Source organism: Microcaecilia unicolor, chromosome 3 (genome assembly GCF_901765095.1).
Source record: "Microcaecilia unicolor chromosome 3, aMicUni1.1, whole genome shotgun sequence".
In the NCBI taxonomy this organism is placed as follows: domain Eukaryota; kingdom Metazoa; phylum Chordata; class Amphibia; order Gymnophiona; family Siphonopidae; genus Microcaecilia; species Microcaecilia unicolor.
In genome coordinates, this window is record NC_044033.1 from 24,580,080 (window position 1) to 24,592,895 (window position 12,816).

The 12,816-nt window shown below is 48.4% G+C and overlaps 1 protein-coding gene across 2 annotated transcripts in view; it reads right to left on the minus strand.

The window, feature by feature from the left end:
- The window catches only part of HAAO (3-hydroxyanthranilate 3,4-dioxygenase), a 77,795-nt gene that overhangs the window by 43,579 nt on the left and 21,400 nt on the right, over positions 1 to 12,816 (minus strand). For both annotated transcript variants that reach the window (XM_030195791.1, XM_030195790.1), the window contains exons 3-4: positions 7,445 to 7,528; positions 2,842 to 2,948 (exon numbers count right to left, since the gene is read on the minus strand). In XM_030195791.1, the coding sequence (XP_030051651.1) occupies positions 2,842 to 2,948; positions 7,445 to 7,528 (191 nt within the window). The remainder of the gene's footprint in view (positions 1 to 2,841; positions 2,949 to 7,444; positions 7,529 to 12,816) is intronic.

Consider the following 12,816-nt stretch of genomic DNA (forward strand, 5'->3'; position numbering starts at 1 on the left):
GTGACTCTGGGCAAGTCACTTAACCCTCCATTGCCCTATGTAAGCCGCATTGAGCCTGCCATGAGTAGGAAAGCGCGGGGTACAAATGTAACAAAAATAAAATTACATTGGTCTTCGATGTTGCATTTGGGATATCTTGGAATCATAGAAGAAAAATGTATTATTTGGTTAGTTTAGTTGGCCTAACTAGGGGCTTGTTAACTAATTAAGGGGTCCTTTTACTAAGGCGAGTCAAAAGAAATGGCCTGTGCTGGTGTAGGTGCGTGTTCTGGACGTGCGCAGGTCTGTTTTTCAGGGCGTTTGCAAAAAAAGGCCTCCTTTTTTTGTGGCCAAAAATGGATGCGCACTGGTTTTAATTATGCCGCACGTCCATTTTTGGCCTGAGACCTTACCGCCACCCGTTGACTTAGTGGTAAGGTCTCACACGTTAACCAAGCAATAATTGTCAGTGCATGAACACTGTCGATTACCGCCGGGTAAGCGCCACGCGGTAGAAAATTTCTACTGCGTGTTTTGGACATGAATCAAAAATGGAATTACCGCCCGGGGGGAAGTGGTAGCTGGGCGGTAGTTCCAATTTGATGCGCATTGGACATGCGTAGGCGCCTACACGTCTTAGTGAAAGGGCCCTTTTGTTGTGTGTGCAAATACAGAATACACCTGGATTTGCACATGCAACTTAGGTTGTGCTGTATAGAATCCGGGGATAGATTTAGGAGTCAAGTTTAGGTGCCTAGTGCTGAAAATCAGTGCTAACCTCTTGACCTTTTCCCCTGCTTCAAATCTGCCCTTGTTGCAGTGGCGTAGCTACAGGTGGGCCTGGGTGGGCTGTGGCCCACCCAATTTGTACCCAGGCCCACCCAAAATTGCGGCTCTCTTGATGTGTGGCTGGTGGGAATCCTCAAACCCCACCAGCTAAAGATTTCCTCCCTGTTAGGCAGCCAGTGCTCTGCCACACACCAGCCCCTCTGCACATGCTCAGTTTTCACCAAGCGGAAGCACTGAGCATGTACGGAGCAGGGGCGTATCTGCGTGGGGCCACAGGGGCCTGGACCCCCGCAGATTTCGCCCCGGACCCCCCTACTGCCGTTAACCCTCCCCCGCCTACCGCCGTCACCTACCCCCGAGGTCCACTGCCTCCTGCCGGCTTTTTAAAATATTGCTTCAGCTGGCGGGGGACCCCTACCCCCCACCAGCCCAGCCGCGGTCTTAACATTAATTAAAGTTGAAGAACAACATTTGTAAGTCTCCTATGATTTACTCAGCAGTTTCTTATTGCTTATTGAGGAGCTGAATTGAGTCTAAAAGTAAGAACGTATTTCCGCTTTAAATCGATACCTAGCTCTCTTCTGATTCCATAGTTAATACAGGGGTTCCCAGTTCCAGGGCTGCTATAACTAAGAGTATTAGGCCAACCTTCACCCCTGCATCCCCCTCAATTAACTCTCAGTCCCCTAGCCCAGCTCTTGACCTGAGATTATAATAGTTGAACTAAACAGTCATAATCATCTCAACACCAGCCTTTCCAGAACAATCCTGTACAGTTTTTTAAAGCCATTTACATAAGTATAGGGGCTATTTGAAAACAGCCCCCCCCTCCACTCCCTGCGAGTAAAGCTGTAGCATAGCCAGAAGTGAATTTCTGGATGGGTCCAGGGATGGACCGGGTTAGCTCTTGCATTTCCTCTCTGCTCTCCCCCCATATGATGAAAATGTATACCTTGGCTAGCGGAGATCCCTAAACCCCACTAAAAGAAGACATTCTCCGTTGAAGTCCTCCTAGACCATCTAAGCAACGGGGAGCAGTGGAGTTCCTACTTCAGCTGCCACCTGGGGCAGATCACTGCTGTACACCCCCCTGGCACATCACTTCCACTCCCCCGGCACAACACCTCCACCCCACCGGAGCATCACCTCCACCCCCCCCCTCCCCCCCCCGAGCACATTGCTCTTACCTCCTGGGAGTTCAGGAAGCAGTTGCATGGCTGTCGGCTCCGCCAGTTCCCTGCAACGACGATGACCTCGGGGTGGGGGTGGGGTGGCGGCGGCGGGGCCCCAGGGGTGGCCTTGCCCTGGGCCCGGCCCAGCCTCTCGGCGGCCCTGGGAACCGGCAAAGCCGACAGCCTCGTGGCTGCTTCCTGCACCCCCTTGCAGTGTGCACCTGGGGTGGACCTCCCCCACTGCCCTGCCCTTGAAATGCTACTGGTGGGGAGGTTGATGACATATTTCCAACCATTGACTCTAGCACCTTGCTGTGCATGCTTAGTTTGTGTGCATATATTGAGCATGGTCGAGGTTGTCAGTATTGGCAGTGGGAGTGCGATGTCAACTTTCCCACTGTTTAGGCAGACTGGAGGTTCTGGCACAGGATGTCTTCAGCTGGGGGGGCTGGGGGGAATCCCCTTCAGCAAGACCAACATGTGCTACTGCTGGCTGGGCCTGAACTCAAAATGGGTGGGCCTCTGTCCACCCTGGTCCACCTGTGGTTACACCACTGGATTAAAGTATGCACTTGATGGTTTGTTGAACTTGTGTGGCCAACAGGATCTGTTTTTCTGCTGTGATTGAAGCTGCTCTTTGCTGCTGCCTCCTCTACCTCCCCCTCCTCCAACACTCCCTAGTTTGCCTAATGGTTAAGCTGTCCCTGCCCAGCTCTTGTCCTTGAGGGACACAAACAGGTCTGGTTTTCAGAGTGACTATGTCATGCTGATTAACTTTGCTCTTCGATCAAATGTTTGCAGATTGGTCTCATCAATATTTGTTGTGGTAATCCTGCGTCCGTCAAGGACAGGAATTGGCAAGCCCAATCCTAATTGTATAAGGTAGAAAAGCACAGTTCACCTGAGTCCATCCGTTTCTGTTTTCAGCCTCTCTCTCTCGAAAACTAGTCCAACGGTGTCAGCAAATCTTTGTGGCGAATGTGGTATTCGAGCAGGTAAAAGAAACATCTGTCCAGACAAGATAACAAGTTAACATTAGTCAAAGTGGAAATAATTGACTCGGTGATATCAATTAACTACAATTTTCTTCACAGTTCTGGATTTACTTTCTCCGGCTTTCCTTCCAATTAGTGTTGTATCATGCTCCCTTGTCAACTGAATTCTCAGAGGCGAAAGGAGACAAACTGTGAAGCTGGCACGGCTGGCACATTTCCCAGAGAATATCCCTGCAAACGATCATTTCCGTTTCACACGGAGGTATTGTAGTGTCAAAGTTATTCTGCTTTTCTGCCATTTTATCCTAATGCTGGAAGACAAAACGACTTGACTCTCAAATTTTATTACAGTCCCTCAAGTGAGGAAATGAAAATGAAAGAGTGATAAATTAATTTTACTGTGTATTTGATATATATTCCCCTCAAGATGTTTAATACTGAAGCGTGCCACAGAATTGATTCTTTAAAGGGGACAAGGAAATAATCCAACCTGCATAAAGTCATACAAAAAGGATAAAAGGATAGTGGGAGAGCTGGGACTAGAACTCAGAATCTAACACCCAGGCACACGCACTAAGGGCTAGTTCTGTAAATCGCACTTAAAATATAGGTGTGTCGGAATAACACCCATAGGGCCAAATTCTATATAGTGCGTCTCAGGGGCGTAGCTACGGGTGGGCCTGGGTGGGCCCAGGCCCACCCATTCTTGGCTCAGGCCCACCCAGTCCTAGTCTGTGAGCCAATCGCAGCTCTGGTGTTATTTTTGTTTTTACCAGTGCTAAAGTCGTCAGCCTCCGAGCCTCTTGTAGGTGCTCCAGATTAATCTTTTCAGTTGATTGCAGGTGCTTTACTCTGAATCAGTCTTCTTGCCTGCAGCGGCGAAGGGGCGGACGTAAAAGCAGCAAGCAGCCAGGCTCGTCTACTCCGTCCTAGGACTCCTTCCTTCGCTTCCTGCCCTCTCAGCGTCCCGCCCGCCCGAAAGGAAATGACATCAGAGGAAGGCAGGACGCAGAGGGCAGGAAGCGAAGGAAGGATGGAGTCGACGAGCCTGGCTGCGTGCTGCTTTTACAGCCGCCCGTTCACCGCTGCAACTTTGGGAGTGGAGTGGAAGTGAGCCAGCATCCTATGTATTCTAGTCCACTGTGAGGAAGGAAGCCATTTCGTAAATCTCTGTTTCCACTCCCCCGCGCAGCCATCGCCATTCACTCAAAACACAGCAGGCAAACCTGTGAGCTGCTGCAAGCTGCATCCACGTTGTCGTTCTTTGAGACAGAGACAGATGGGAGATGCTGCGAAGGGGAGAGGCAGGGGGAGACGCCGGCTGGCTTGGGCGTCCTGCTACAGCACCAGACATCAGTGAGCCCTGGAGAAATCTGCAGAGTCAGGGAGTTAGAACTCGAGAGCTCCATCAGGCGGTGGGGAAATTTGGGCACTCATCCAGCCCCAGATGCCAGGAGACAGCAGCCACTGCAGTGGCCAACGGGCACTGATAGGAGCCTGCTTGGTCCTCCTCTCCAGCACTGCACCATGTGTACATACTGATCAGTGCCTCTTCGGGGGCAGGAAACTTTCTCTGCAGTGCCCAGGTAAAACTATATATATTATAAAATGGTAGTGGGCTTCTGGGTGGGGGTGGGCTCTGCAGTGCTCAGGCAAAAAACCCTTTTGTTGGGCACCTGGGTGGGGATGGGGGATTGTGAAGGGCAAGGTTGATGCCAAGCTAAAAGGAGGGATGTGGGGGTTAGGAATGGGCAGAGCTGATCCCGGGCTAGAAGGAAGGATGTGGAGGTAAGGAAGGGCTGATGCCGGACTAGAGGGAGAGTTGGAGGGTGGAGGGAAGGGCAGGGCTGATGCTGGGCTAGAGGGAGAGATGGAGGGTGGAGGGAAGGGCAGGGCTGATGCTGGGCTAGAGGGAGGTTAGTATTTAGTATTATCCCAAGAAATACTACTCATACCTATATACATAGTGCCCACCCATATTAGCTCTGGGCCCACCCAAAATGTCAGGTCTGGCTACGACACTGGTGCATCTAGAGATCCGCGCTGAAATCCCTAATGTGTCTGTACACATGAACCTTATTCAATCACAGCATTACTGTATTTGTTCATATCGGAATTGGTGAACGCCTTTACGGTACTATGTAAGCCACATTGAGATTCTATAACAATGTGCGTAAATTGGCTTAACAAGCTAATCAGCATTGATAACAGCACTTAAGCAATAATGAGCACTAATTGGCAATAATTAGAATTTACATGCACAACTCACTAAGGGTTCCTTTTCCTAAGGTGCGCTGAAAAATGGCTTGCGGTAGTGTAGGCGCGGGTTTGGGGCGCACGCCGATCCATTTTTCAGCGCACCTGTAAAAAAGGCCTTTTTAAAAAGGTTTGCCCAAAACGGACGTGCGGCAAAATCAAAATTGCCGCACATCCATTTTGGATCGGAGACCTTAACGCCAGCCACTGCGCATCCATTTTGGGTCTGAGACCTTACCGCCAGTCATTGACTAGCGGTAAAGACTCACCCGGTAACCGGGCGGTAATGACCTATGCGAGTCAAGTGTCACTTGGTGCTCGCGTCCGAAAATAACAAAAATTTTTCGGACACACGAATTGGACACACGCCAAAAATGAAATTACTGCAAGAGCTGTGCGGTAACTCCATTTTGGCATGTGTTGGGCACGCGTAGATGCTTACGCGAATTAGTAAAAGGGCCCCTAAGCGTTATCTGTAATGCATTGTGTCTAACAAAAAAGGGGCATGGTTCTGGGTGGAGAAATGGGTGTTTCATGGGCATTTTGAAATTTACGTACATAGTTATAGAATATGGCTCTCTGTACCAGGGGCGAAGCCAGACTTTGGCGGGAGGGGGGTCCAGAACCCGAGGTGAGGGGCACAATTTAGCCCCCCCCCCGGTGCCACCACCACCACCACCAACTTTGATCCCCCCCTGCCGACGACCCTCTTGACCCCCTATCCCGCCGTATGTGCAGGATGTCAGACTCACAGAAACAGAAGCCTGCGCGGCCGCTTTTCTGATCTGCAAGGGCAGGCTTCTACGTGGAATGTTGCTAATGGAGGAGTAGCCTAGTGGTTAGGACTACCCCAACTTGACATTTCGTCCTTTAGATTGTAAGTTCTTCTGAGCAGGGACCGTCCTTAGTTATTAATTTGTACAGCGCTGCGTAACCCTAGTAGCGCTCTAGAAATGTTAAGTAGTAGTAGTAGTAGTTAGTGCAGTGGACTTTGATTCTGGGGAACTGAGTTCAATTCCCACTGCAGCTCCTTGTGACTCCGGGCAAGTCACTTAACCCTCCATTGCCCCTGGTACAAAATAAGTACCTGAATATATGTAAACCGCTTTGAATGTAGTTGCAAAAAAAAAAAAAAACCTCAGAAAGGTGGTATATCAAGTCCCATTTTCCCTTTCCCTCTCTAACATTTAGCAAGTCCTAAATGTTAGTGTGCACTAAAAACGCTAGTGTGCCTTAGTAAAAGACCCCTCTGTGTGGAGGGCCCTTTATAGAATACCAACTTAGCATGGATCTTCTACCTAACTTTGGGAGCAAGCCCTTAGTCTGCTGAAACCTGTAAATTCTGGTGCGCAGCTAATGGCAGTTGAGCACGTAAATGACACTATTCTATAACATTGCACCTAATTTGTGGGAACGCCCCTGACCTGCCTGTGCCCCTGCATGGCCACACCCCCTTTTGAGTTGTACACTATAAAATTTAGATGCTCATTTGCTAGACTAGAGCGCAGGGCAGATCTGCGCATAAACCCAAATGAGTGCCAATGATCACCAATTACTGATTGTTAATGACTCATAACGAATTAGCTTGCAAGCAGATCTGGGATCTGTGTCCACATCTGGACAACCTATATAGAATCCGGGGCAATGTGGATACTTTTGTACCTGTGTATTTTGTACCTGCATGGAAGCAGGTGCAGAGAATGTGCAGAAAGCGTGCAGAGTGGTTTATCCACATAAAATCTTGTGTTATTGCTCTCTGAGGGGTCCTTTTACTAAGCTGTGGTAAAAGGGGCCTGTGCTTGCAGTGGTGGCTGTTTTTGCTGCATGCCGAGGCCCTTTTTACTGCAGCAGGTAAAAAGGGTGAAAAAAGAAATGGCCATGCGGTAAGATTGCATTTACCACATAGCGATGCAGGGGGGAGCACTTACTGCCACCCATTGAGGTGGCGGTAAGGGCTCCTGCACTAACCCGGCAGTAACCAATGCTGCCGGGTAACCCCATATGGAAATATTTCTCATACATTTCCGCTAGCGCTGGAAATGCAGTGCGCTGGGGGTGAAACTACTACTGGCGCCCAAGTAGGGACAGCGGTGGTTCCGGATTGCCATGCGGTAAGCCCACGGTGGGCTTACTGCTGGTTTGTAAAAGGGCCCCTAAATTCTTTTCAACCTTAAGCTACTAAAAAAATCTAAATAGCTAGAATCCTGAAGCAAAGGCACACATTAATTAATATGCTAGGAGCATCTTCATTACCTCCCCTTCTCGGATATAGATATCTCTGTGTTTGTCATGTTGAATGATCTTCAGGCATATGTCACCTTTCACTTGGTAAAACAACTGAAATACATAAACAGACACATTTCAGGTCTACATCGTTAGAAAATGAGCAATACTTGGATAGGTGTGTTGTATATATACATGAAGATAAACTAGCATCTTATTATAATATTTAAGAAGAATATAAGAAGTGCCGCATTGACTCTGATCAATGGTCCATCAAGCCAGGTCAATTGGAGGTATGCAGATGATACCAAACAGGAAATGTCTATCCCATGTTGTTCACTCCCAGAAGTAAGTGACTGTCAGGCTCATTTTTGAAAGAGATGGACATCTAAAAAGTGACATAAATCTGCATTTGGACGTCCATCTCACAGAGACGTCCAAATCGGTATAATCAAAACCGCATTTTGGACATTTTTGTCAGAAGTCCGTTGCAAGGACGTCCAAATCTCAAGGGGGCGTATCAGAGGCGTGTTCAAGGCGGGACTTGGGCATTCCTAAGACTTGGACGTCTTTGAGCCATAATGGAACAAAGCAAAGACGTCCAGGACTAAAACTTCAACGCTTTCAGCTAGACCTGTTTTTATTACGAATAAGGCACAAAAAGGTGCCCAAAATGACCAGATGACTGCTGGAAGGAATCGGGGTTGACCTCCCCTTACTCCCCCAGTGTTCACTAACCCCTTCCCAACTCCAAAAATTGTGATGAAGAACATTACTTGCCAGCCTCTATGCCAGCCTCAGATGTCATACTCGGGTCCATTACAGAGCATGCGGGTCCCTGGAGTAGTTTAGTAGTAGGTGCAGTGCACTTCAGACAGGTGGGCCCAGACCCATACCCCCCTACTTGTTACACTTATGGAGGAAACAGCAAGGCCTCCAAAACCCACCAGAAACCCTCTGTACCCACATATAGGTGCCCCCCTTCACCTGTAAGGGCTATGGTAGTGGTGTACAGTTGGGGGGCTCAGTACACAAGGTAAGGGAGCTGTATACCTGCAAACATTTTATGAAGTCCATTGCAGTGCCCCCTAGGGTGCCCGATTGCTATCCTGGCATGTCAGGGGGACGTCTACTACAAATGCTGGCTCCTCTCACGTCCAAATGGCTTGACTTTGGACGTTTTAGACTTGGACGTCTTTCTGTTCGAAAATGGCCGAAAATCAAAGACGTCCAAATCAGAAAACGCCCAAATCCTAAGATAACCATGGTATTTTCGAACACAAAAGATGGACCTCCATCTTTTTCAAAAATGACTGACTTTCTCCCCACCTCGGAATTTGGACGTTTTACAAAGACATCCAAATTCCAACTTAGATGTTTCTTTCGAAAATGCTCCTCTGTGACTCCTAAATCTATGTGGCTAACAATCAACCTGTGATAACTTTTTCTAAAACTCAGCTGCCTTGGCCATGTTTTTTGGCAGCAAATTCCATGATCTAATTTTGCATTAACTAAAGAAAAACTTTGTTACATTTGTTTTAAATCTGCTGCTACTTAGTTCTTTGGTCTTCATGCCCAGTCCTTGAAAGATGCCAATGGGTAAAGCTTTCAGGATGTCCCTACTGAATATGCATGAAGGATATTTGCATGCCTACTGCATGCCTCCACAGTTGTATGTTCATATGTACATATCACATTTGTTTTTACAAGTATACAAGGTGTCCAGAAAAAAATGGGAACCCTTAAACGGTTTCAAAATACTTTGCAATTGTTTACACATTTATGACCTTTGAAAACACATTAGTATAATGTCCAAAACTGAGCTCCTCGTCTTTCCACCTAAACCCACCTCTCCTCTTCCTCCACTCTCCATCTCAGTTGATAACACCCTCATCCTCCCCGTCCCATCTGCACGCAACCTCGGAGTCATCCTCGACTCCTCCCTCTCCTTCTCTGCGCATATCCAGCAGACTGCCAAGACCTGTCGCTTCTTCCTCTTCAACATCAGCAAAATTTGCTCTTTCCTATCTGAGCACACCACACGGACTCTCGTCCACGCTCTCATTACCTCTCGCCTTGACTACTGCAACTTACTCCTCACCGGCCTCCCACTTAGCCATCTATCCCCCCTTCAATCCGTTCAGAACGCTGCCGCACGTCTAATATTCCGCCAGAACCGATATACTCACATCACCCCTCTCCTCAAGTCACTTCACTGGCTTCCGAACAGATACCGCATACAATTCAAGATTCTCCTCCTTACCTACAAATGCACCCGGTCTGCGGCTCCTCACTACCTCTCTACCCTCATCTGCCCCTATGTTCCCGCCCGTAACCTCCGCTCACAGGACAAATCCCTCCTTTCAGCACCCTTCTCCACCACTGCCAACTCCAGGCTCCGCTCATTCTGCCTTGCCTCACCCTTTGCCTGGAACAATCTTCCTCAACCCCTACGCCAAGCCCCCTCCCTACCCATTTTAAAATCTCTGCTTAAAACTCACCTCTTCAATGCTGCTTTCGGCACCTAACCTTTGTGAATTATAGTATTCCTATCAGACGGACTCTATACTTGTTTTTAGATTGTACACCTGTCTTTTAGATTGTCTTTTAGATTGTAAGCTCCTTGAGCAGGGACTGTCCTTCTATGTTAAATTGTACAGCGCTGCGTAACCCTGGTAGCGCTTTAGAAATGTCAAGTAGTAGTAGTAGTAGTAATTCATAATTTGTGTTCAAAGTGTCCTCCTTCGACCTTGACACATTCACAAAGTTTTCATGCCACTGAGCTGCTGGCTCAATTAATCTTGGGGTTTCAGTAATTAAGAGCTCAGAAAATTAAATACTCAGATAAGTCTCGAATTTCAAGCAGAAGTTTCTGTTACAGTAAGATATTTTTGGGTGATTTGGAAAAACTGTTGGGATTCCTGTTTTTTTTCAGAAGTGTAGCCAGGTTGAAAGCACAGGGGGAGCGGAGAGTGGACCACTGCCGGTGCGTGTTTTAAATGTGACGGATCATGTAAAAAATAGGTGCCAGAAGAAGTCCATTTGGGGGAGCGGATGCTTGCTTCAATGACCTAATCCCAGACACTGACTCTACTGGACCCTTTCCTTGTCTTCTAGGTATGCCTGCTCCCCCCTTCCCTTTGTGTGCCGTTGAGTTGGCTTCCACCAGGTCCTTTGGATCAGGTGGTAGAAACTTTTCAACAATTAGAATTGCGAGATATGCATAATTTAGATAAGATAAATCAGAAGAATAGGAATAATTTAACTAAAACACAATGAGAGACACTTCAACAGTTAAAGGGAAATTGGTAGTTTGATGATTATGACAGCGGACAAAAGGGGAGCAGTATTTAATAGAAGCCAGTTTCATAGTTATCAACAATATTATGCTGAACTATCGAGGGATCCTACAGGAGACAATGAGGGGCATTTTCGATATGACATCTAAGCTCGACTCTGGAAGTTTTGCAAAAAACATCAAAATTTCTGAATAGAAAAGAAGGTCATTTTAAAAAAAGAAAAACATCTATCTTTTTTTTTTAAAGACTGTTTTTGAACAAGGTTTTGTGCTTTGAATGTTTTGTTTTTTGGTCCATATTCGAACCCCCCCCCCCCCAAAAAAAAACCCTGAATAAGTGCAAAATCAAACCATTGGGATGTAGGAGGCAGCATTTTTAGCAGACTGGTCCCCCAGACATCCCAGGAGCGCAATGGGGCACCCTAGAGTGCACATCTGTGCACTTTGCTCCCAGGTACACATCTCACCTTTGCTCCCTTATCTTGTTCCCTAAGCTCTTCGAAACTCACCCAAAACCTACTGCCCCTCACTGTACAGCACTACAATAGCCCTTATGGGTGACGGGGGCACCTATATGTGGGTACAGTAGGGTTTTGGTGACATTGGGAAGAGTCACAGTTTCCACCACAAGTGTAACAGGTAGAGGGAAATAGGGACCTGAGTCCCTCACTCCATAGTGCACTGCACGGACCACTACACTACTCCAGGGACTTGCATGCTGCTCTAATAGACTTGGCTATAACATCTGAGGCTGTCATAGAGGCCTTCAGGCCACCCAGCAGCCGGAGGTACTTTTCTGTAACCGGAGGCAATCCCCAAACCCTGCCAGCTGTAGAAATCTAGGGGTTGATATTCAATCGGCAGCAGTGAGCATTTCTTAAACTGCTCTTGGCATTATTCCCAGATATATAATGCCAGGCGCCAGCACTGAATATCCAGGATCATGCGACCAACTATCTCTTATTTGGTTAAATGCGATATTTAGCAGTTAACTGCATATGCAGCAATGCATAAAACAGGGCAGACTTTTATGCAGTTCGATTTGGCTGCTAAGCACAGGCAGTTAAGTGTTGAACATAAGCATTTAACCGCAGAAGTGCCGACTCCACCCACAGACCGCCCACAAAATAGCCGGCTTTGAGTTTAGCAATCTGTGATGACAGGGGCGGGCTGACAATGGTCGGGGTCCCTGGGAAGTAAAGATCATTGTGGTCCCCTGGCCACTGACCGCCACCCCACCGCTGCCACCATCCCCACCACTATAGCCCCCCTCACCTCCACAGTTGCCACACCCCTCCCATACACTCTGAGACAAAGTGGACTCTCCCCAGTCTTACCTTGAAGGGCCATTGGTGGTCTAATGACTTCTTGGGAGGTAGGAAAGAACCTCACTCTTTCCTGCCCTCTATCGCTAATGTGCCCGGCGCTACCATGTTTTCAAAATGGCTGCCGAGACTTACCACTGTCTCGTGAGACTGCAGCAGGAAGTCTTGGCATCCATTTTTAAAACATGGCGGCGCTGGTGCCACCAGGCAGAGTAGCAACAGCGGGCAGGAAAGAGTGGGATTCTTTCCTGCCTCTGCAGAGGCCACTAGACCACCAGGGACCTTCAAGGAAAATCTGGGGAAGGCTGTTTTATGCAGCAGCGGCGGCAGGCAACCAGGCAAAGCCTCTAGGCCCTCGGGCACTGCCCGGTTGCCCGAATGATTAATCCGCCCTAGTGTGGTGATATTTGGCGACAATCAAACATATATAAATGGCAAGTGACCGACTCACCTGCAAATGCGCAGTAGAGACTTCCCTCTCTGTCCCACCCTCGCGTCAAGACGTGATGACGTCAGAGGGCGGAACAGAGAGGGAAACGGAGTCGGACTGTCGGATGCTGTCGCTGGAGCCTGGAAACAAACATCGCGCGTACCAACCTCCCCTCTCCCCCCCATCTCCGCCGCCGCTCCCGCCCCCCTCCGTATCGGGCCCCCTGCACTGATCTGACAGTGCCTCTCACCTCCGTGTGGAAGCGCTGCAGGCAGCAGCAGAGCTTTCACACGGAGGTGAGAGGCGCTGTCAGGTCAGTGCAGGGGGCCTGGCACGGAGGGGGGAGGGA